This window comes from Xenopus tropicalis, chromosome 1 (genome assembly GCF_000004195.4).
Source record: "Xenopus tropicalis strain Nigerian chromosome 1, UCB_Xtro_10.0, whole genome shotgun sequence".
Taxonomy (NCBI): domain Eukaryota; kingdom Metazoa; phylum Chordata; class Amphibia; order Anura; family Pipidae; genus Xenopus; species Xenopus tropicalis.
This window is the reverse complement of record NC_030677.2, coordinates 153780975-153805313: the sequence shown is the minus strand read 5'-3', so window position 1 is coordinate 153805313 and position 24339 is coordinate 153780975. Positions and strand designations below refer to the sequence as shown.

General features: G+C 39.6%; 2 protein-coding genes across 10 annotated transcripts in view; one reads left to right on the top strand and one right to left on the bottom strand.

Annotated features, from left to right (window-relative positions):
* ydjc (YdjC chitooligosaccharide deacetylase homolog) overlaps positions 1–761 on the top strand; it is a 74565-nt gene extending 73804 nt beyond the window's left edge. For 4 of the 8 annotated variants that reach the window (XM_012959293.3, XM_012959287.3, XM_031897723.1 and 1 more), the window contains exon 6: positions 325–752. In XM_012959293.3, coding sequence (XP_012814747.1) covers positions 325–646 — 322 coding nt within the window. In that variant the 3' untranslated portion in view covers positions 647–752. 8 annotated transcript variants of the gene reach the window in all.
* Positions 762–6084: 5323 nt separating this feature from the next.
* ube2l3 (ubiquitin conjugating enzyme E2 L3) lies at positions 6085–17355 on the bottom strand. Of its 2 annotated transcripts, none has more exons than XM_031899691.1 (4): positions 14956–15015; positions 8467–8562; positions 7848–8034; positions 6085–7028 (listed from the first exon to the last, which is right to left on the bottom strand). In XM_031899691.1, exons 1-4 carry the CDS (start codon positions 14998–15000, stop codon positions 6874–6876), a joined length of 483 nt encoding a protein of 160 aa, XP_031755551.1. In that variant the 5' UTR covers positions 15001–15015; the 3' UTR covers positions 6085–6873.
* Positions 17356–24339: the final 6984 nt, after the last annotated feature.

The following is a 24339-nucleotide window of genomic DNA, read 5'->3' as shown; positions in this document are numbered from 1 at the left end:
ACTTTACTAACAGACAATTTTTATATATTTCCTACTGAAGTGTTTGGAATTTATTTAAGTGAATGTGAATTCACTCAAAATGTTCCATATAAAGGCATAAGATGGCAAGAGCACATTTGTACAGGTCTTGGAACTCCAAGGTAACCTAAATAGGCAGGTATATTTTTTGTTTAAAAACACTACTTTCTATGAGTTGTAGCATGACTATATTGTGAGCATTCATATTTTCATGCATATTTTATATTAAACAGAAGTGCATGAAAGTGAATTAATAAAGCTATTTGCTGTAAAGTGACCAGATGTCATTATGTCATTGGATTATAGGTGGCCTGAGCTTTACATTGGCTTAAGTACAATGGGGAAGAACATGTCAACATATAATATACAGGAAGCCATCAGATATGGGGTCTGTTCCTGGCAAAGCACTATTGCTACACTACCTGACATCACCAACAGTGTGAGCATTGAGCTGATGACCCACCCAGGATACCCTAGTATTCCTGAAGATGGAGGATGTGGAGAGGGACCAGATGATTTCTCCCAGTCTCTAGACCGTCTACATGAGTTGGAGGTGCTGAAGAGCACATCATTGCAAAGTTTCTTCCTAGGAAATGGAGTGCAGCTGTGCACATTTAGAGATCTGTGATTTTACAACAAATATGTACTGACATAAATGACTTAAATCAAACGTTGATGTTAAATAAAATTCTATATTTATAGATATATTTAAATAAATGTCAGTTTGTTTGCCACACAGCATATGAACTCTTCTGCTTGTTTGTCTACAAATGTGCACTGTGTTCAGCCCTTCTTTCACCAGAAACCCATTATTAGAAACACGCTACATAGTTTTACACATATAGTGATTTGTTTGCGACACTGCCCTTATTTTTACAGATTGATAAAACTTGTCTGTTTATTGTATGTTAAGACACAGTATAACTGAATGGAGCAACCTTCTCAGAGATCATCCTCTTATCCAGGACGGGGTCAACTGCTACCACCTAGGGATTTTGAAAGGTGTTGAAATTCAATTTGCCGTTAATTTACATCAAAATCTCAGCTTTGACTAATGTAATGTTGCCTTTCCAAAGAATCAGAGAACTGCAAGATCAGATGTGGAATGTGTCAATACTATATTTATAAAGGATGATAATAACAAAATGTAGACAGACGTTGCTTTCAACTGTAATTACATTTAAAAACAACTTTAAAGAAGAAGGAACTAAATCCTCAATCAAAAGAAACACAGGATTTCTTGTCTTCTTTTTTGTAAACATGTTCTTCGGTATCAGACTTCCTCTCCTTTAGTGCTCCTTCAGGTTTATGGGAAAAGCCTGCTCAGTTCTCTCCCCCTCCCTTCTCCTGCTCCCCCCTACCATAAGAATGTATAATTACTCCCCCCTCCCTTAGTAATGTGTGATCTGAGCTACCAACTGCTAAAGCTACAAAGACCAAGCTACTACCTTAAACAAATGGAGGGAGCTTCTAGGGATATTTACTCCAGTATGGTAATGCTTTCTGCAGCATAAATATAGTGTTCTAGGTGGCACTAATGTGGCTAATCTATTGCCAGTAAAATTCCAAAATGCCTTTCCTTCTCCTTTAAACTCATTGAAAATGTGTAGTTGATGTAGACTGAAAAGTTGCTTAGAACTATGTATTTTTTTCATATGTAATATATGGCACTAAGTTTGCCCAGGTGCAGTAACCCATAGCAACCAATAAGATGTTTGCTTATACATCGCAAAGATAATATATGATCCTAATGAGTGATACACTGTAATCACCCTTATGACATATTTACTTGGTTGTTGTAGTTTGAATAAGAGTGGACTAATTTGTGGTCACTGTGTTATATGAACCATGAAATGAAGCCACACTGCACCATAAACTAGAATTGCTAGATATGTTTTATACATGACTAAGATGAACAGTCATATGATAACTTGGGGTTTGTTTATAAAGCTTTAACACATTCCACTGGCAGGGACATTGTAGCCCATAGGTTCTAGAACTCAGTCTTAGTCACCAGCATAATCATAAGCTATCCACAGACCAGCAACTCCTACTATCCATTTATTCTGCTGTATGAAGACTGAGAAATCACATACTGTTCCAGGATGTCAAGGCTTGGTTTGCATATGCTAGTTATTTGCAGTTGAACATAATGACAGTGGGAACATTCTTGGTGACCACAATCAGCCCTTCTCTTCTGTTAAATCCAGGTTACTGCAACACAATTTAGCCAGCGACAGGAAACCTATCATTCTCTCACCCTCTGTAACTAGGTCACAGTAAGTTGTGACGATTACACCCATTTGTTAGAAACCTCACTGCAGTAGTTCATTTGCCCAATGTGCCCAAGTATTAGTGTAGTTAAAGCTACTTGAATACTTTTGGATAACCCTTTAAATGCCAGACAGGGCTACAGAATACAATAGACTATTGCCTTTGCTATTGTCACTAGCAGCAAAATTCATGTTTTGTAAAAAAAAGAATTACAGCTGCAGATATACATAGAATGTTCCATGCACACAACTACTGGGTTTTCAGTTTATATACTGAAAAATGAATTAAAGGCAAAGCATATTGATTAGCACTTTAACATCATCACCCATACTGAACTGAAGAATTGGAGAAAACTGAAAGCTATAGCTAAGGTTATTTTTTGTGGAGGCCACTATACTCATTCTCAGTATTGTCTATGGCAGGGTATTTTCGGGGGTTTAGTAGCCGTGACAAGTAGCTGCTACTAAATAGCTCCATGTGTCCTTATCCTAAGGTGGGGGTGTGGTTATTAAATTTGTATAAATTTGTATATATTCACTCTGTCTGCACTGATCTGTATGCTTGATAAAGGGGCTGATTGGCCTCGAAACGTTGCATCTTTTTCGCAAAGACTTTCTAACAAGGAATTAATTTCCGTTAGCCCTGAGTGCCAATTTGCTTTTTGTTTTCTTATCCTAAGGTGGCAGGGAAAAGGGGAAGAAAATAGGTTTTGTGATAAAAGTACTATACATAACCACTCCTTCTCTGTTGCTCAAGCTAACAAATCCTCTACCCCGGTTCCGCTTAGTGTGGGGGTGCCTCAGGGCTCTGTGCTTGGTCCCCTGCTGTTCTCCCTGTACACTCTCTCTCTAGACCTTATTTCTTCTTTTGGTCTTAAATATCACTTATATGCAGATGACATCCAGATATATTTAGACACCCCTGCACTAACCTCTGATGTTGAAACCCGGATTGCCAACTGCCTCCTGGCTATCTCCTCCTGGATGAACCCACGCCAAACGTAACCTAGCTAAAACAGAGCTCATGCCCTTCTCCTTTCACCATTACTATTGACGGCATGTCCATTAACCCTGTAGATTCAGCACGCTGCCTTGGGGTCCTCTTTGACCAGTCCCTCTCCTTCTCTAACCATATTAATAACACTGCCAAAACCTGCTGCTTTTTCCTCCGCAATATTGACAAGATACGCCCCTTTCTTTCACAAGTAACAGCTAAAACACTAATCCATGCCCTTATCCTTTCCCGCTTAGATTACTGCAATCTCCTACTAACCGGCCTCCCAGACTCCCACCTCTCTCCCCTGCAATCAATCTTAAACTCTGCTGCCAGGATCCTCATGCTCACTCCTAAGAGGGAACCTGTTCAGCCTCACTTAAGCTCTCTAGCATGGCTGCCTGTTAAGCAAAGGATAGCTTACAAAATCCTTCTGCTAACATTCAAAGCCCTTCACTCCTCTGCTCCTCAGCAGAGGAGTGAAGGGAGTCTCTGTATTTTAACACCATCCACACCCACTGCGCTCAAAAGAAACGCTAAAAATTTTTAACTAAAAAATCTATTCTACCCTCCCCCAATAATTGCCCTATCCTGAAAACTATTTCTTATTTTGAATTCTTTAGAAGAAAATACCTGTTAAACCTATCTTCCGGTCATTTGAACAAAGCCGATATGGCCATGCAGGAGAAAGTATCGGGTGAAGAATCAACCATGCGGTGATCGATCCTAGCCTGACTCCTTCCTATACAGAAGGAAGGCTAGGCTTGATCAGTCGATCGCCGCACAGTGAACGCTTACCCTGAAACGTTCCCGGCATTGCCATATCGCCTTTGTTCAAATGACAGGAAGCCAAGTTTTTTACAGGTATTTTAGTGACATCTGCTACTGACTTTGCAAACTAGACTTTGATTTCTTACTGTTCAGTGCAATTCTGATATCTACTGGGAGCTGCTATCTTGCTACTGTCCCATTGTTCTGCTGATTGGCTGCTGGGAGGGGGTTGATAACACTCCAACTTGCAGCTCAGCAGTAATGTGTGACTGAAGTTTATCAGAGCACAGGTCACATGGCTGTGGCACCCTCGGAAATGAAGAATATCACTAGCCTCATGTGAAATTTAAAAATTAAATACAAAGAAAATCTGTTTGTGTCTTTGAAAAATGGATTTCAATGCAGGATTCTGCTGGAGAAGCTCTATTAACTTATGGGTTTTAAAAATGGGTTTTCCCATGACAGTATCCCTTTAGGGCTCTGGCACACGGGGAGATTAGTCGCCCGCGACAAAACTCCCTGTTCGCGGGCGACTAATCTCCCCGGATTGCCATCCCACCGGTGAAAATGTAAATCGCCGGTGGGATGGCATACGCTGAAATCGTGCAAGTTGCCTCGAGAGGAAACTTGCGCCGCCGCATATACCATCCCACCGGCGATTTACATTTTCGCCGGTGGGATGGCATTTTGAGGAGATTAGTCGCCCGAGACATGGGAGATTTGTCGCGGGCGACTAATCTCCCGGTGTGCCAGAGCCCTTAAAGAGGCTGTTGTAAAAGCTCACAGCAAACAGTTACACATTGTTTTAAGCTTTACACCATGGCATACCCAATTAGCTAATACAAACATATTGGTATTACTGCCTATAGTACAATATTGATCCAAGAACAGGTCAGAATGCCATATTGGAGTCAGGAAAGATTGGATTGTTTTAAGCTTCTTGTGGATACTAGAGAATGAATCTTTAGAGCTTTTCTTGCCTCTCTGGATCAGATAAAAGTAATAATAACCTTAGTTTTGAACTGTGTGGATCGGTATCTTCCTTTAGCTTGAACAGCTATGTTTCTGTTATTTATACCTAAAACTGCAAGTGCAGGTGCATGAAACAAATCTATTACTTATAAAGGATTAATGTGTGATACGTCTGCAGAGTGGAGCAATACAACAATCCATCAAGTGGTAACCAGTATAGTCAAAAATCATACAACCAGTAACAATAAATGGACAGGTTTTGTTTGCAACTGAATGTAATATATTAATCCCCCCTCATTTGTGTGTTTGCCTCTGAAGCACTGGTACATTCATATCAATAAGCAGCTGTGTATCCATGGGGGTAGCCATTCAAATTGAAAAGGGCAGAAAGAGACTGCAGAATATAATGGGTTTAGTTCTTACCCAAGATAAACAGAGCTTAAATGCCATTCATTGCCTTTTGTTGACAAACCACTCTAGGTGCATGACAAACATACATTTTTTTTCATATTGGGACATGTATATTGCTTTAAGTTTGCAAGGCAAATCATAAATCTTCCAAGAAGCACCATGGGCAATTTTGCAAGATTATTACTCATAGTGATTACATGCCAAAGCTACACCCCAAGTCCAAAAATTATCCCTTCCTACTCTAAACAGGGTCTGACAGGGCAGCTGTCTTTTCCAAACATGCTCAACCATACCTTCATTAAACACATATTAGCCAGGTACTCCAAAATTCAACCATTCTATCAGTCAGAATGGGCCCTCCACTGTTCTGCACAAGCCCAAAGCACCAATATGCTAAAAAGTGTATGCAGAAAATGATGCAGCTTTTCTTCTGCCGATGTGACCTAAAAATGTAATGGCAAACTGGATTTTGGACTTACCATTCAGATAATAAAGCCCTAAATTCTATTACAGATAGAGACTTAGCAGTTTTTCTCTGCAATCAAGCAGCACTTCATCATAAAAAGAGAGACTTTGTGATTATCGATATTTAGTCCATCTTACAGAAGTAGCAAATACTTCAGAGATTCAGTAACAACCAGGCAATTTGTTTTTCCCCCTTTAATAAACATAATCGCAATATCCGCCAGATTTACAGAAGAATGGGCTCATTTCCAACAGTTTGCTTTTTTTCCTTTTATTTTGTTTTTATGTTACAAACTGAAGGAGAACTTACCGAGTCCCACAAAGCACAGTGCAACATTGAAAGAAAGGAAAACTAAGAGCCGAATGTTCAACTATACCCTCCCTTAAATGGGCCAAAGTGGCATGATCCCTTCAGTGCTAGGGATTTGCGCAACGGGTCTCTCTGGCACTGAAGGGCAAGGGGGCTGATATCAGACTAAAATCATACATAAAGGAACAATGACAGTGTAAAAAGTGGAGACCGTGAGGTAAGGGAAAGTGTGACTATACACTGAAAACCCTAACAAAACAGATAGGGGGCTTTACGAATATTTGGAAAAGAAAAAGCAATGTAGAAACATTGTGTGTCTACTCATGGTTAAGTAGTGAATTCTTTGTTACAGTGCTTTTTTTTTTTTTTTTTTTTTTTTTTTTTAACACAGAGAGCAGAACTGTATTTCCAACTTTACATGTTCCGTTTTAATCCACCTCTTTACAAGTTTATCTAGATGACTGTTGTACAGGCAGCAATGCTGCTGGCTGCCGCTGAGCCTCAGTTCCATTGGAGTCCTGTCTCGTGTGCATTTTCAGGGGTGGCTGGATGAGGGAGGGGATTCTGAACTCACTGACTCCAATTCTTCAGTTGCGCTTTTTGTATTTTTGTGTGTGATAGAGTGTGGGTGTTTTCCACTGGCGCTCAGCCCCAAGTTTCTAGTCCACTGGTCGCTTCTCGCCATATTTCTTTGTAAACTCTTCGGCATTCTTACAGAATTTTTTACGGTCCTTTGAGTATTCTTCGGCTAGGTCTGCACGCAATGGGTGCTCTGGTTGGGGGTCGTTGACCAGGGCAATGAGAGACTGGATGACTGGATACAAGAGAAACACATGGTAAGTAAAAAGCAGGGTGTTAGAAAAACTTTGCCACAGCCTGGGCCTGTCCTATACCTACCACTAGGAAAAAGTGGCCTCGCTTCAGTGCTAATAAAATGCAACAGTAATGATTTGCTGCTATTGGGCAGCATCCTCAACTGATAGAACACACACCCTGACACACAGGGTGTGCAGCAGAGTGCTGCTGCTCTCTGCTGAATGTCTGTGGATTACATAATCCATATGGTTTACATATTCCATAGACAGATAGAAAGATATGCCAAAGCATAAACACAGAAACTGTACATGGAAAAAAGCTCATCTGTACCTGCCCAAAGAGACCTTGTGTGTGTTTTCTTACAAAGAGCTTTACAGTGTAACCCTTTTTAAACAGAAAATAACAAAAGTGGTATAAAGGGGATACCTTTATTGGCTAACTAAGATAATCATAGCAAGCTTTCAGAACATTTTAGTTCCTTTTTCAAGATGAAAATATATATTATAATACAGACTCAACAGTTTAGGCAGAATAAGTACTACATAAAAGAAAGGAAAGCCATCACGCTTATACACAAATAATCTTAGTTGCTACCTCTTAAACCTCCGTTAAACTTTCTGAATAAGAAAACACATTTATCGTAGTCCAGATAAAAAGTATAGTTTATTATGACACAAAATAATCCAACACAGGGCTGAGAAGCCTTCAGCTAAAGCCTTGAAGTGGTATTCTGGGAACATCTGGGAGCACCACAGGCTTCCTTTCCCTAACACATGCTTATGTCTTTTCTCAGTATCCTTGCCATACTGGGACTCACCTTGGTCAGTTTTGGTTGCTGGTTTCCAGTTTTCAGCGCTGATCACTGGCAGACATACCTGGCCCTTCTCATCGATATTCGGATGATAAATTTTGGTTTTAAATGTTATCTTGGGGGGTTTAAATGGGTATTCTGCTGGGAAGTTGATTTCAATCCGAAAAGCTCCCTTGTCATATGGAGGATTGTCCTAGTATGACATAAATAGAGTGTTTGAGATGAAATCTAAGAAGTAAATTTCTTTTGTACAGCTAGAACATTACAGCAACAACATACTAAGGCAGCACTGGGGCCAAATAACCGAAATGCTAAATACAAAAAAACATGCACGTTACTGGCTACAGCACTAGGCAATTAATATTCTATACTGACTCTAGCACTGTGGGTGACAAGTCATTGATTGCTATCAGGAGCCATAGGGGTTCCTAATCCAGACACAGGCACCGAATCTAGACTGCAAACTCTATGCAAGTTTCACCGATGTAATTTACTGATTCTAAACAATAAAGCATAAAAGTTTCAAGGAAAACCTGCAGTTAGATTGAGATGATGTAGCAATGTACTTAAGCAACAGAAGGTGTCCTGTGCTCTGACCCAAGATCATCTTTAGAACCATACTCACTGGAACGATGAGTCCCTGCCAGGTCAGTAAATTTGAATCCTCCACCTGTATATTGCGGAAATTTTTCATCCCAGTTTTGCGGATCTCTTCAAGCTCCTGAGAAACAGAAAGAAGATATTAGTCCATTAGCTGAGCAATACTTTGAAAAGCAGCATTGGTATTACATACAGTTTGCAATTATTACCTTTGCTTCTGTTATCTATTTTGTGTGCTTAATAAACTTCTTCACGCTAATGTATTGTGTTACGTCTATCTATTATCTAACTGACCTATAATCACCATGGCTGTTAGGTTGTCTGTCTGTACAAGCAGAGCATATTTAACACGGACTGAAATGTCAGTTGTAGACATGTTCACTTAATATAAAGTTTTTTTTATTAAGTCCCTTTATTGCTGGACATATTTTTAGATAAGTTGTCTGGTGGACTGTGGCAAGTATGGCTCCTTTTAGCAATGCCATCCCACCGGCAAGAATGTAAATCGCATTGCAGGGAGATTAGTCGCACACCGTAACGAAGATTTGTCGCGGGACAACTATCTTGCTGTGTGCCACTGCCCTAACCAAAACTAAGTGACCCTTGCAGCTTTCAATAAATTCTGTCAGGTTGGGCAAGCGAGGCACTAACATCACTAAGGACACACTCACTGTCCATCCCCTCTGCGTTTAATACAGTAAAAATGTGTTATGTATGCATCAAGGACCCATGGTCTGAGCAGTCGGGTGCTAAATCTAGAAATGACTGATCCTATGTGACACCCCCTCCACTATATCTGGTGATATAATTGAGCAATTCCAGCTCAAGTAGCTATGGACAGTTCCCACTAAAAATTCATGGCAGCAACACCAGCAGAGATAACCTCTTGAATCCAAAATGGGTAAGTGTCTTTCCTAAAGCTGGCAATTTTGATGAAATATCCGAAAGTCAGCTCTGAATTTCTGTGGCTCGTTTTTATTATATTATAGGAATTGTGTACTGTACTTCTTTACTGTCATCATCTGATCTCACCTTTTCTCCCCTTTCGCTCATAAAAACCTTTTTAAAATCATCTTCTTGCTTGTCTTATGCTTTCTCTTTATCTACTCCTCCTCACTCATTGAAAGTTTATATTTTTCTCCCTTTATGTTCTCCTGTCCCCAAGTACTGATTTGAAATTGTTTCTACCTTACACTCATATTCTGTTTACTATTTCTTCACCACTTCTATGTTCTCCCTTCTTTTTTTCTGCTTGCTTTTTAATTGGCAGCATAATCATTCTCCTTTCCATGCTTCACACTGTCTGCAGTCTCATCCTGGCAGAAGCTCCACTACAGTTGGTCTTGATATTTCCCACTCCTTGTCAAATACCACCTGAACACTTGTTTTCTGGTACGCAAGAGGTGCTTTGAATAGCTTTGTAAAAACAGCAATAGAACATAACAGTGGGCCAAAAGAGAGGTATAATAGAATATGTAAAATAAAAGAAAAAAACATCCATGGATATATGACGTAATCAAAGCCAGGCAGTCTTCACGGTTTTTGAGAAAGGAAGAGGAATTAGTTATTTTAAATTACTTAGTTTGCAAAACCTTTTTCAGTCCTGTTCTGCAAGCTGTGAGAAATAACATGTTCTCATCACAAGCCTTACTACATAATAGCTCAACCACACAGGGCCCACTTGTGCAAAGGTGTCAGTGTACTATACTTGTTCTGCTGCCAATCTCACTCTTTCACAGAGCTCCTCCATCAGTATACTACTAAAAACAAGTATAAAAGGAGAGGAAAGTTAGAGAGCCTATCCCTGCTCTAACTAAAATATGTTCCCTCTGCCTAAAAATATTATTTAACTGAGCCCTAAACTTCCTAACCCATTATTCTCAAATGGTGGCAGGTTTAAAAATATGGGAAATCTGCAACCCTATATAGTAGTAGTAGGACTAGCCCACTGTGGGGTGATGGGAGCAGTGGGAAAGGGGATTAACTTGGAGGCCAGTTAGGATGAGATGTAGGGAGAATACCTATCCGCTGTGCTACATACACCAAATAACCAAGTTGAAGGTCATCTAAGGCAAGATTTGTGGTGCAAACATATGCAATGGCCTAGATATACATGGGACTATGACTGAAAGACTAATACACAAAAGTATTGCTATATCTGTAACCTTATTGTGAGCTAACCAGAGGTTGGACCTCCAAGGGTGTTTTAAGCTGAAATGGTCAGCCGAAGTCCTGAGCCATGGGGTAAAGATCACTGCTAATACATGAAGTAAGAAGCTTACAGTATTTTGTTATCCATGAATGTTATAGTAAGTGCAGCAACTGTCCTACCAAGAATTAATGGTGTCTACAAATTTTAAAATGGAATGTCCTAAAATGGCCCACATGCTTATTACATCAGTAGTGGCAATATTATTTAGGTGAGGAGAAATGACGACAAAATTATGGACACTGGAAAGTAAGAGGAACATAAAGTACTAAAGGCTGCATTACCTCAGATGTACCTGTAAACCTTCAACGCCATTTCTCTACATGTGACTTATACTGCACCTGTCCTTTGCAGGGTTCAAATCTTGGTTTATTGTGATATACTTGGGTATGTAAACTGCCTTCTGAAGTCTAACATTAAACGGCACCAGTACCATACTGTGTTGCTGAATATGCTATAAATTAATATATACTATCTCAAAATGACATAGCTGCCAACTTTTTGCAGCATTGGCAAGTGTCATTGTTGGCTTCAATGTACAAGTATTTTGTTGGCAATAGTGGCTGTAGAGGTAAATACAGGGAACAGAAATTTCTACTGCCAGACACTTGATTTTTAAAGGATACCCTGTGAAATTCACCCTATTATTTTAGCCCAATCTATAAAGCAATTGTGTAAATGTTATTCTCAACAGAGACCATTTATTGTCTGCATATTTCTATGGCAGCCATCATTCAGCTTCCTCTTCATAGTTACGTTAGTAACAAAAGCATAAGAACATAGCAGAATAATTGCCTGGTTTAAGTCTAGCATTACTGGGACACGGAAGTCCCCTATTCTATAATAGAAAGGTCACGTATTTTATTTCAAAACCCCCTAATAGGTCTCTACAACCCCATTTACAAAAAGAAGTTAGGACATTGTGTAATGTAAAGAAGAAAAACAGAATAGGATGATTTGCTGTAACTGAGGAGACCAACTGGTGTAGTTCTGAAAATTAAAAGTTGTCCCATACTTGCCCAATATGGGATTTCAGCTGCTCAACAGATAGGTCCCCCTTATTGGGGTAAATTGGGATTCAATATCTACTGATGTAACCACTTCTTGAGTTTATGAATTCTTACAAAATTATATTTGAGTAAAATTGAATTTTTGCAATAATTTCAAATTTGCATATAGTATGCAATAGTATTGCATATAGAGCGGGTATTAATTTTAGAGTGGTATTTTTAAAAACGTACTTTTCTCTTTCTATTTTTATCTTCATTTCTTTTAATGCACCATTAATGGTGCAATAATGTATTACAGGTATATACTTGTGTTGACAATAAAGTCCTCTTTATTCTTTGTATTTTTCTTCACATAATGTGTCAAATGTTTGCAATGGGTGACAGGTCTGGACTGCAGGCAGGTCAGTTTAGTGCCCAGTCTCTTACTACAGAGCCATGCTGTTGTAAAAAAGTGCTTAATGTTGGCATTATCTTGTTGAAATAACCAAGGCCTTCTGCTGCTGGTTGGCGGCATTTGTTGCTCTGAAACCAGTATATATAATTCAGCAATAATGGTGACTTCCCAGATGTGCAAGCCACCCATGCCATGTGCTCTAATGCACCCCAATACCATCATGTGAACTGCATACTGATAACAAGCTGAATAATCCTTGTCTTCACTAGCCCAGAGAATGGTGTGTCTGTGATTTCCAAAACTAATTTTTATATTTTTCATTGCTCAGACCACAGCACAGTTTTCACGCTTCAACTTATTCTTCTTAAATGAGCTTGGGCTTAGAGGACTTTGCTGAATATCTGGATCAGGTTTAAATATGGTTTCTTATTTGCATGGTAGAGTTCTAACTTAAAGCAGTTTTGAGTGCAGTGACAAACTAAGTTCACAGACAATGGGTTTCTGAAGCATTCCTGATTTCCCTGCAGAATCGTGTCTACTTTAATGCAGTGCCGCCTCAGGGCCCAAAGATCACAGCCATACTGGCTTTCAGATGGATTAATCTGGATTGCCTGAATCTTTAAATAATACTATGTAAAGTAGATTATAAAATCTGCAAATTCCTTGAGTAACATTCTTTAATTGTTGCTCCCACACAGTGTTTCACATAGTGTGTTCACCTTCTCCTCTTTACTTCTAACAGACCCAGCCTGTTTGGGATCCTCTCTTTTTAGCATTACTCAACTTTTCCAGTCGTTTGTTGCCTTGGTCCCACCTTTTTGAAACATGTTGCTGGCACCAAATTCAAAATAAGCATCTATCTTTCAGAAAATAAATTCTCAGTTTGAACATCTGATATGTTATCTTTGTACTATATGAAATTAAATATTGAGTTTAAATGATTTTCAAACCATCCAATTTACATTTTACACAGTGTCCAAACTTTCTTGAAAACTGGGCTGTATAAAATCTCTTTAATTCAGTTTCTGTTTAATTTACCTACAAATAGGAAATCAGAAATATCCATACATTCTGGCTTAACAACCTAAGATACAAGGAGGTCATACCTCACAATATGGCACAGTTCAGATATAACCACTACAGACTATACATCATCTCTGCACAGCAGGGTTGTTAGCCACCACGACAGACCTGGTCCTGGCTACCACTGGTCTTATTCAATTATCACAGTGGATTTTGTGACCAAAAATGACGTGGGAAAACTTTCCTGCTGGAAACTCAATGGTGCAGCTCTGCATCAGACACCAGTATGGGGGGCATTTTATTGTCTTTTATTTTTATGTCATTAATTTTTTAATGTCAGATTGATGTATATAGGGAGTGGGTAGAGAGGCTACTGGTTTGAAAAAACAAGGAAACCCTAATTCGCTGGCGGTTGCAAATATGTTACACACTTTGTCTGTGACTTACATTGATAATTTTTTTTTTCCTGGCCCAGTGCGACTTTTTATTTTTAAATGGCCTGGGAACTTTCAAAAGCAGAACTGTGCCACCAACTTTGTTGACTGTACCAGCCATCCCTCTCTAGACTTGCACATAAGCAGTAGCTAGCTTAAGAATCTTTACTGGTACGTTGTTCTCTGAAAAGGACCACTGCCTGGTAAAAATCACTTTGGAAGAACAATTATAGTTTATTAGAATCATAATAGTTGTGAACTTATTTGCAAATTGAATTGCTCTTAATATTAATAGCGGTATCTATCTTTTGTATTCTTCTCTGAAATGGATTCAGAATAGCTAATACATATACAAATAATGTTAAATCTAAAAATGTTTAAGTGTTGTATATAGGAAAATTGCTTAAAGTTCTATGCAGCTCCCTGCCCAGCAATGATGACATACCTGAGACCCTGGGCTGCTGCTCCTATTTTTTGAAAATGGAACTGGCCTGGAGTACCTCTCTAGGAACACCATGTTGACATTTTCTTTTGCTTCTTCGATCTTTGCTGTGCCTCAAACTGGGCACAAGAAAAGTAGAGAGAAAAGGAGCACTTTTGTTTCTAAGTTCAGCTTTTACTCTATTGTGTGACTGCCGGACAAGGGTCTCCGGTTAAAGGACAAGGAAAGGCTAAGTCACTTGGGGGTGCCAAAATGTTAGCACCCCCAAGTGACTAATTGCTTACCTTGTACCCCGGGTTGGTGCCCCTGTTAGGAGAAAACAAAAACAGCCCGGGGTACCTGTAGCTAGCGCTTCCTCCTTCCTTTTGCCGGCAAATTCCTGGGACCGGCGCATGCGCATTAGTGAAAAGCCAACTTCTCTGTTAAAGTTTGGCTTTTTCACTCTACTGCGCATGCGCGAGGGAAGCAGGAAGCGCTGCAGCTACCCCGGGCTGGTGCTGTTCTCTCAGAACAGGGGCACCAGCCTGGGGTAAAAGGTAGGCGATTTAAGTCACTTGGGGGTGCCTAACATTGCTGTTCCTTCTCCTTTAAGTGATTTTAATCACTGGGAGGTGTCTGAGAAAGGGCTGTAGAGAGGATCCAGGAAGAAGAATATGGCAACGTAGTCCTCTTAAAGTAGTACCAAAGGGCGGTGTAGTTTTCTTCTAGAAGGAGAACTGGCCCTGGGTCTTAGGTAGGTGATTATAATAACTGAGAAGTGCCAAACAATTTGGCACCCTTCAATACTTATACCTTTGCTTCATATTTATTTTACATTTTTTATCATGCAAAATGTTATATTTGGAATTAATATAGTTATAATAAAGTGACACTGATATGTTGCTGCAACTGATAGGAATCTGCCAGTTTATGATTAGTAACCATACAAATGTTATTCTTTATTTTAAAATTTCTTACTAAACTACCCAACATCCAGACATTTTTACAAACCCCAGCACTTACCATAACTACAGTGTGAGCCAGTTCTTGCTGTGATACCGTGGGCATCAAAATACCTCAACAAATTTACCTTTGTACTCAAGAATATGGTAGAATCCTACTGTCCCCAGTCCAGTGTGACTGAAACAGAATAGCAATCTGTGCTGAGTCAGATTGGAGTGTACAGACATGTAAGTGAAGCTGGGATGGGGGTTTGTCATAATAGAGCATTTAAAAAAAAAATAAAAAAAAAAAAATGATATATATATATTTTACACACATATAGGTATGGGAACCCTTATCCAGAAAGTTCCAAATTACGGAAAGGCCATCTCCCATAGACTCCATTATAAGCAAATTCTTCTAATTTTTAAAAGTAATTTCCTTTTTCTCTGTAATAAGAAGTCAGTACCAGATTGTAAACTCTACAGGGCAGGGACCTCCATCCTCTTGTGTCTTTGACTCTTAACTTATTGCAACTGTAACTGTATCTTGTATTTATTGTTATACTTTGTATTTATCTATTATCTTATTAACCCCGTTTGTATTAATGTATTCTACTGTACAGCGCTGCGTACATAAGTAGCGCTTTATAAATAAAAATTTACATACATACAGTACCTTGTACATGATCCTAACTAAGATATAATTAATCCTTATTGAACAAGCTATTGGTTTTATTCAATATTTAAATGATTTTTAGCAGACTTAAGTTACAGAGATACAAATTACAGAAAGATCCCTTATCCGGAAAACCCCTGGTCCTGAGTATACATACACATCCAAACATGTGCTGGCACTCGTGTGTAGAGAAAAAAAAAATAGCTGGGGCCTGGGTGTAGGTCCAAAAAAGTAGAACATACACCAATGAAGGGATCTACATTCACAGGGCTTATACAAAAAAAAAGATGTTTTATTGTGGGGAGACTAACGTTTCAGCTTGCACTCTAGCCCCCCCCCCCTTTTTTTTTTATAAAAGGTTAGAGTGCTAGCTGAAACATTAGTCACCCACAATAAAACTCCTCTTTTTTCTTTTTTTATAAGCCGTGCGAGTGCAGATCCCTTCATTGGTTTGTATGTGTATATATATATATATATATATATATATATATATATATATATATATATATATATATATATGTATGCTAGTATTACTGACATGTTTCTATCAATAATAGGACTATGTCATCCTCAAGTGAATCTACTTTTTTTGTATTATTAATGGTGTTTTTTTCATCAATATCTCTACCTATCTGTTTTTAAAACATTACATTAAAGATTGTGTACAAAAGGGTTACTCATGCTTTTGCCTACCTGCTGCAGCTGAACTTCAACTACTAGAACCCAAGTACTGGTGACTGCAAAGGCCACTGTGAAATTAGGTCTAAGGACTTAATTCACAAAATGTTTTAAATGGCTAAAGCACTACTGTAAGGAGTACATTATGCTGGCCATGTGAGGGAACCTAGAGAGGTTTGTGTAAGAGTTTTCTTGGTAAGTAAAACAAAAGCACTTGCTTATCTGAGAGACAGGCTAAGCTGAGGTAGTTTGCAATCTCCTGTGTAAAGCTGATCACACAGGGCACTGTTTCTACTGCAGTTTCTGGATGTTTCATATTGGCAAGCAACATGGTAGTTTCCAGTTACAGTAGTTATGAAGGGATGATATATATCCTATGCTGTCAGTGCTTAATAACCTTACGCGTTTCACATATATTTAGAAAGTGAAAGTAAGTAATGCTAGTAAAATGGCACGATTTCCCTGTGATGGTTGATAAAGGCAGTCTTTGACATAAAGCCGGTTTCAGCCAGACGTCATATTACCAGCCCAGTCCAAGGCTTAAACCATCGCAAACAGACCCACCCCCTAAAAACTACAGCCGTGCGCCCAATACCCCGGGAACTATAGAAGCGCTGTCCGGAGAAGGAAGAATGCCCTATTAGAACCAATATTTCAAGATGATTAAAGTATGAGTTCTAGTAGTGCTATTGACAAGAATAGTCAGGCCGCTGTTAGCCGGTCTGGGGGTTCCGCTGCCACACACTGGGTGCCAGACCTCCCCATGTAGCACAGGTCAGTGCATAAGATGTGAGGAGAGCAGTCCGGAAACTGCTCAGGACAAGGCTTCCCATTTTCCAAGTTCACTAAACCTAATCACACCCGCCCGTCCCAACACACCCTCTTCCTGTGACACAGGACCAAGGAGTGCCGGACCGGCGACGGCGCAGGGTGAGGCCGGGGACTTGGGGCCCAGCTTTAACATGAGTGCGCTTCTTGCTTTGGGATGTCATACCTAAGTGCGGGCTTACTCTGTGCTAGGACTTCGATACAAGTTGCCTTAACACAACCAAACGAATGAAAGAGCCACCCTATTTCCCCCATTACCTTCATCAGCCTCCTGCTGGCCGCCATCTTGGATCTGAGGAGAGCTCCCACAATGCATCACGGCTAAAGGGCCGGCACTTCCTGGTGCGCCTGGGACGGGTCACCGGGCAACCGCGGGAGGGAGTAGGTATAGCGATGCTCTGTGGCCCATTCGTTTACTCTCATATAGTTGTGAATGTGTGTAATATCTTAAACGTCTGGAATATCAGACTATGAGTCTAGCGCAGCTGCAAAAAAATATACACATATTAATTACCTTATAGTGCATCGTAGTCATCACAAGTGATTAAAAGTCTAAAATAATTTTTAAAGATAAACTCAGCTTTTTAAGAATATATCTGTTTCGAATAATGAAGTTTGAAATAATTCAGGCAATTTGTGTTCTAATTTATTTAGGCCCTGTTACAGCACTGATGAATGGTGATCTATTTATTCCATTTCACAATCTAAAAGTATAATGTGGGGTTTTTATAGTTGGTCCATTGTTAAGAGTAGACTTCATGGGAGATTTTGATCAGATTATGTGGGTCAGGTTTTATGTGATTTTGTCATGCAACAGTAAAGGATTTTGTAGCATCCTACAAAAAATGATCTCCGCAGCTGTATCCTAAAGGATGGTGTGTTTTGCTCTTGGATCTACATCCAACAGTCAGTGTATTTCAATGAGAGAAAAAAGTTTGTCATTCACTAATAGATTTTATCTTGTCTGATGCAGCATGGAGCATTCCTTCCGACAGGCTTGTTGTGTCAGATGGCAATCCTTTCATATAGTTTACAAATCCGATTTTTGTATCAGTTCCATTATATTATGAGACCATAGCACTACATCCTACTTGTATGATGCGTTTTGTCTATCTGACACTGTCCTACAAAATCTCCCCTTGTTCTCCAAATATACTGTCCACAAGGGACATTTTGTCTATTGATTTGGCTTTAAAATTCGAACAAAAAAAAGTATGTTAATGATTTAGAAATATATTTATAAACAACTTCACTTTCCACTGAAATTGATACTTGAATCTCTTCTAGTTATTTCCCCTTGGATGAATCAGTGGAATCTCAAATTAAACCTTAAAGGAGACGGAAAGGCTAATTCACTTGGGGGTGCCAAAGTGTTAGACACCCCCAAACGACTTTAATCGCCTACCTTTTCCCCCTGGCTGGTGCCCCTGTTACGAGAAAACCGCACCAGCCCAGGGTACCTGCAGCGAGCGATTCCTTCTGTGTCAAAATCCTTGGGCCGGCGCATGCGCATTAGAGTGAAAAGCCGACTTCTTTGTTAAAGTTTGGCTTTTTAATCTACTGCGCAGGAAGAAGGAAGAGCAAACACTTGCTGCAGGTAACCCTGGTGCACCAGCCGGGGTAAAAGGTAAGCGATTAAATTCACTTGGGGGTGCCTAACATTTTGGCACCCCCAAGTGACTTAACCTTTCCTTCTCCTTTAATAAACAGAGCATCTTTTTTTCTAACATGGTACTAATACACACTTTCCCCCTTTCCTTTTTCTATACGCCAAGGGGGTTGTGTAATAAAAGGCACTAAGTTTGCCCAGGAGCAGTAACCCATAGCAACCAATCAGCATGCAGATCTATATATATATTTATAAAGAAACAAAAAGGTCCAGACTCATTTAAATGAAAAAAGAAAAAACTTAACTGCATCGTGCAGAACAATTGCATTACAACGTTTCGAGGCTCCCGCCTCTTTATAAAGTAGCAAGATATGAACACAAAGCACACAAGGTATAAATAGGCGCAAGCCCATAGGTCACTCCCCCAACAAATTACTGGATCCAAGAAGGGACATTCCACACTCCTACTTATAGAATACCCATAAACCAGGTTTCCCCTTCAGAAAATAAAAGTGCATAACTTGTAACATTCCTAATATAAGCAAATTCGTAACAAAAAGTAAAAAAGGGAAATCACATAATCTTCAATATAGTGTATTCATATTGGGAACAACATACAGTGGTGTGAAAAACTATTTGCCCCCTTCCTGATTTCTTATTCTTTTGCATGTTTGTCACACTTAAATGTTTCTGCTCATCAAAAACCGTTAACTGTTAGTCAAAGATAACATAATTGAACACAAAATGCAGTTTTTAAATGTAGATTGAAGAACTCCAAATCTACAGGGCCCTGTGTGAAAAAGTGATTGCCCCCCTTGTTAAAAATAACTTAACTGTGGTTTATCAATTTCAATTTTCAATTTCAATATCAATTTCTGTAGTCACCCCCAGGCCTGATTACTGCCACACCTGTTTCAATCAAGAAATCACTTAAATAGGAGCTACCTGACACAGAGAAGTAGACCAAAAGCACCTCAAAAGCTAGACATCATGCCAAGATCCAAAGAAATTGAGGAACAAATGAGAACAAAAGTAATTGAGATCTATCAGTCTGGTAAAGGTTATAAAGCCATTTCTAAAGCTTTGGGACTCCAGCGAACCACAGTGAGAGCCATTATCCACAAATGGCAAAAACATGGAACAGTGGTGAACCTTCCCAGGAGTGGCCGGCCGACCAAAATTACCCCAAGAGCGCAGAGACAACTCATCCGAGAGGCCACAAAAGACCCCAGGACAACATCTAAAGAACTGCAGGCCTCACTTGCCTCAATTATGGTCAGTGTTCACGACTCCACCATAAGAAAGAGACTGGGCAAAAACGGCCTGCATGGCAGATTTCCATGGCAGATTTCCAAGGCGCAAACCACTTTTAAGCAAAAAGAACATTATGGCTCGTCTCAATTTTGCTAAAAAACATCTCAATGATTGCCAAGACTTTTGGGAAAATATCTTGTGGACCGACGAGACAAAAGTTGAACTTTTTGGAAGGTGCGTGTCCCGTTACATCTGGCGTAAAAGTAACACAGCATTTCAGAAAAAGAACATCATACCAACAGTAAAATATGGTGGCGGTAGTGTGATGGTCTGGGGTTGTTTTGCTGCTTCAGGACCTGGAAGGCTTGCTGTCATAGATGGAACCATGAATTCTACTGTCTACCAAAAAATCCTGAAGGAGAATGTCCGGCCATCTGTTCGTCAACTCAAGCTGAAGCGATCTTGGGTACTGCAGCAGGACAATGACCGAAAACACACCAGCAAATCCACCTCTGAATGGCTGAAGAAAAACAAAATGAAGACTTTGGAGTGGCCTAGTCAAAGTCCTGACCTGAATCCTATTGAGATGTTGTGGCATGACCTTAAAAAGGCGGTTCATGCTAGAAAACCCTCAAATAAAGCTGAATTACAACAATTCTGCAAAGATGAGTGGGCCAAAATTCCTCCAGAGCGCTGTAAAAGACTCGTTGCAAGTTATCGCAAACGCTTGATTGCAGTTATTGCTGCTTAGGGTGGCCCAACCAGTTATTAGGTTCAGGGGGCAATTACTTTTTCACACAGGGCCATGTAGGTTTGGATTTTTTTTCTCCCTAAATAATAAAAACCCTCATTTAAATACTGCATTTTGTGTTTACTTGTGTTATCTTTGACTAATAGTTAAATGTGTTTGATGATCAGAAACATTTTGTGTGACAAACATGCAAAAGAATAAGAAATCAGGAAGGGGGCAAATAGTTTTTCACACCACTGTACATAACTTTGTGATACATATTGACAATTTTAAAGATGACACCTTCAATAAAAATGGATATATAATACTAGAAATACTTTCTTTTAAGCAATGCTTCCTTTTAGATAAATGCATACAGGTCATATTCTCTATTAAGCCCCCATGGATGTAATGGCTGAAAATTGTGAATCCAAAACTTCTCTCGTTTCTGGAGTTGTAAGAGTCTGTTGTAGGTGAGATGATCCAACCTGTTCGTTATCGGATCAGTCAGCATAAATCCACCATGAGGAAGGAAGTGGTTAAGTTACCGGTTCCTGCACATTTTTGTACAGCTCGCCATACAGCGGCTGCACTGAGGTTTCTTGTGATAGAGTCTGTTGCCCCCCCACATCTCACCTACAACAGACTCTTACAACTCCAGAAACGAGAGAAGTTTTGGATTCATAATTTGCAGACATTACATCCACGGGGGCTTAATAGAGCATATGACCTGTATGCATTTATCTAAAAGGAAGCATTGCTTAAAGGGGAAGGAAAGGCTAAGTCACTTGGGGGTGCTAAAATGTTAAGCACCCCCAAGTGACTTGAATCGCTTATCTCGTACCCCGGGCTGGTGCCCCTATTAGGAGAAAACCGCACCAGCCCGGGGCACCTGGGCGATGCGCTTCCTCCTTCCGCCTTCCATTCCCTGAGACTCCGAGTCCGGCGCATGCGCAGTAGAGTGAAAAAGCCGACTTCTCTGTTAAAGTTTGGCTTTTCACTCTACTGCGCATGCGCGCGCGCGCAGCGAGAGAGGAAGGAGGAAGCGATCGCTGCTACCCCGGGCTGGTGCTGTTTTCTCCATACAGGGGCACCAGCCAGGGGTAGAAGGTAAGCGATCTAAGTCACTTGGGGGTGCCTAACATTTTGGCACCCCCAAGTGACTTAGCCTTTCCTTCTTCTTTAAAAGAAAGTATTTCTAGTATTATATAACCATTTTTCTTGAAGGTATGAAGCTATGGTATTGTAAAGAGGTTATAAGCACAGGTGTCATCTTTGAAATTGTCAATAAGTATCACATAGTTGTAATGCAATTGTTCTGCACGATGCAGTAAATTTTTTTAATTTTTCATTTAAATGAAAATTTTCTGTCTGGACCTTTTTGTTTCTTTCTGTATGTATTGTCCGTGAGTTAGGACTAGGTCTTCAGACCGGTATGTTAGCTCCACTTCAGTTTGTACAATTATTATATATACAGTATATATATATATATATATATATATATATATATATATATAATATATAGTACTGACTCTCAATATGGCTTTAGCAAACGTGGTAGGAGTGTTCTTGTTTGGGCCTGTTTTGCTGCATCTCGACCTGGATGGCTTGCAATCATTGATGAAATAATGAATTCTAAACTGTAACTGGGAATTCTAAAGGAAAATGTCCAGACATCTGACCATGAACTGAAACTCAAGAGACAGTGGGTCATGCAGCAAGGCAACGATTCTAAACACACAAGTCGTTCTACCAAAGAATGGTTAAAGAAGTATAAAGTGTTCTGGAATGGCCAAGTCAAAGTCCTGACCTTAATCCACTTGAAATGTTGTAGAAAGTCCTAAAACAAGCGGTTCATGTGATGAACCCACCAATATCCAAGAGCTGAAGCTCTAAAAATCTTGCGAGTTGAGTCGAAGTGCAGGACTGATCTATTCCAACAAGGGAGTCACACTAGTGCTGTGCGGGCCGGCCCGATACCCTCGAGTTCCAGCCGACTTCGGCACATCATTGCCAGCTACCTCTTCCGGCTTCTGTATTTATACACACGCCACACCCAGCCCCTTTTGTGATGTCATTGCGGGGTGGGCACAGATCTATATATATATATATAGGGGAGAAGCCAGGTTCGGTAGGGTTCAGGTTGGGAGCGGTGGGTTAGGGTCAGGTGTGGGTCTAGTTTTTCTTAACCAACATATCACTAGGTCATACCAAATACTGAGAGCATAATTCATTTACTTTTGCCACACGCAAAAGTATTCAATAAAAACATGACCAAATATATGTTTTAGGTCACATTCATATAAATATATAGAACATTTTAAAGGGTTTCATGCACAAGTGTAAATACGTAATTTGGCAAGGGGTCTCCCTTTTTGGAACTTTTGGATCGTAAGTACGAAATTTTCAAACAAAAATAATTTTTGAGACATTTGCGATCACCAGAAATGATCAGATTTTGTGATTCGGATTTGTACCTTAGTGAATCGGCCCCTAAGTGAGAAAAAAATGGGTTTTGGTTTTTGGAGTATTTAATGTTTTGCCATTGGTTTATCAGAGAGGTTTTTATAATAAACTTTCTTGACTGATGTAGACAAAATGTAGGTCTCAAGGGCAAACAATAAAACAAATAACATAGTGATGCAGGTAATCCTATGTTTAATATAAATTCTCTCTCCCCCATGGTGCAAAACATCATTCAGTGATACTTCATAGGCAACAGAAACATTTCAAATTAGTTTTCATGCTGTTCCTGTATTTTTATTGGTAGCTGTTTTTCCATATTTTTATATTTACCAATAATTGAAATGTATGTTTTTCAATATAATCTCTAACACTAGATGGTGCTATAATGACAAAAAATGATTTTATATGATACTGTCAGGATAACATATGTATGTATATTTTACACATATAATGTATGTATTTATTCTTATTTTAGAAATGTATTTATATAGCATGATGTGTGCAAAGAGCCCTGTACAGATGTTTGCTTTTACAGGTATGGGACCCGTTATCCAGAATGCTTGGGACCTGGGGTGTCCAGATAAGGGATCTTTCTGTCATTCAGATCTTCTACCTTAAGTCTCCTTAAAAAATTATTTAAACAGTAATTAAACCCAATAGGATTGTTTTGCCTCCAATAAGGATTAATTATATATATATAAGTTCCTTTAAAGGAGAATGCAAGTCAAAATTTAAAAAGCATACTGCCCAATAGTCCTCCTATTGTTTAGTAAAAAATGCCACACGTTTGGCTCACCTAATCAAATATTTACTCAGTCACACTAACTTCACATTTTCTAAAACAGGCAGCCATCTCTAAAAAGGTATTCTCCCTTCCTTTCCCTCCTTGCTTTATACTGCACATGTGTTTCATTCCCTGCCCCCCTCCCCTCTGGCAGATCCGCTTCTGATTGGCTGGTGGGCATGTGTAGCTCAGAACAGGAGACAGGATCAAGTTACACACATGCTCAGAGAATAGGAAGGCTGCCGCTGGCACCTAAAGGAAGGACAGAGAGATTTCAGTGATGTCACTGTAGTCTTCACACTGCTGTAGGCTGCCAGCACCATATCTCAGAGAAGCAAGCAGGGATCTGGGAATTTAGATATGCAGTAAGTACTTAAAAAGAATGTCTTTAGACTTATTTTTAATTTATATTAACCTTTCATTGTCCTTTAAAGGAGA

Bases quoted from the DNA above. Each gene is read 5' to 3' on its own strand.
- ube2l3 (XM_031899691.1), bottom strand. From the start codon at position 15,000: ATGCCCACGGTATCACAGCAAGAACTGGCTCACACTGTAGTTATG. The intron at 8,035-8,466 runs GTGAGTATGGTT...ATGTCATACTAG, and splicing joins GGCAGGGACTCATCGTTCCA to GACAATCCTCCATATGACAA. The intron at 7,029-7,847 runs GTGAGTCCCAGT...TCTTGTATCCAG, and splicing joins AGCAACCAAAACTGACCAAG to TCATCCAGTCTCTCATTGCC.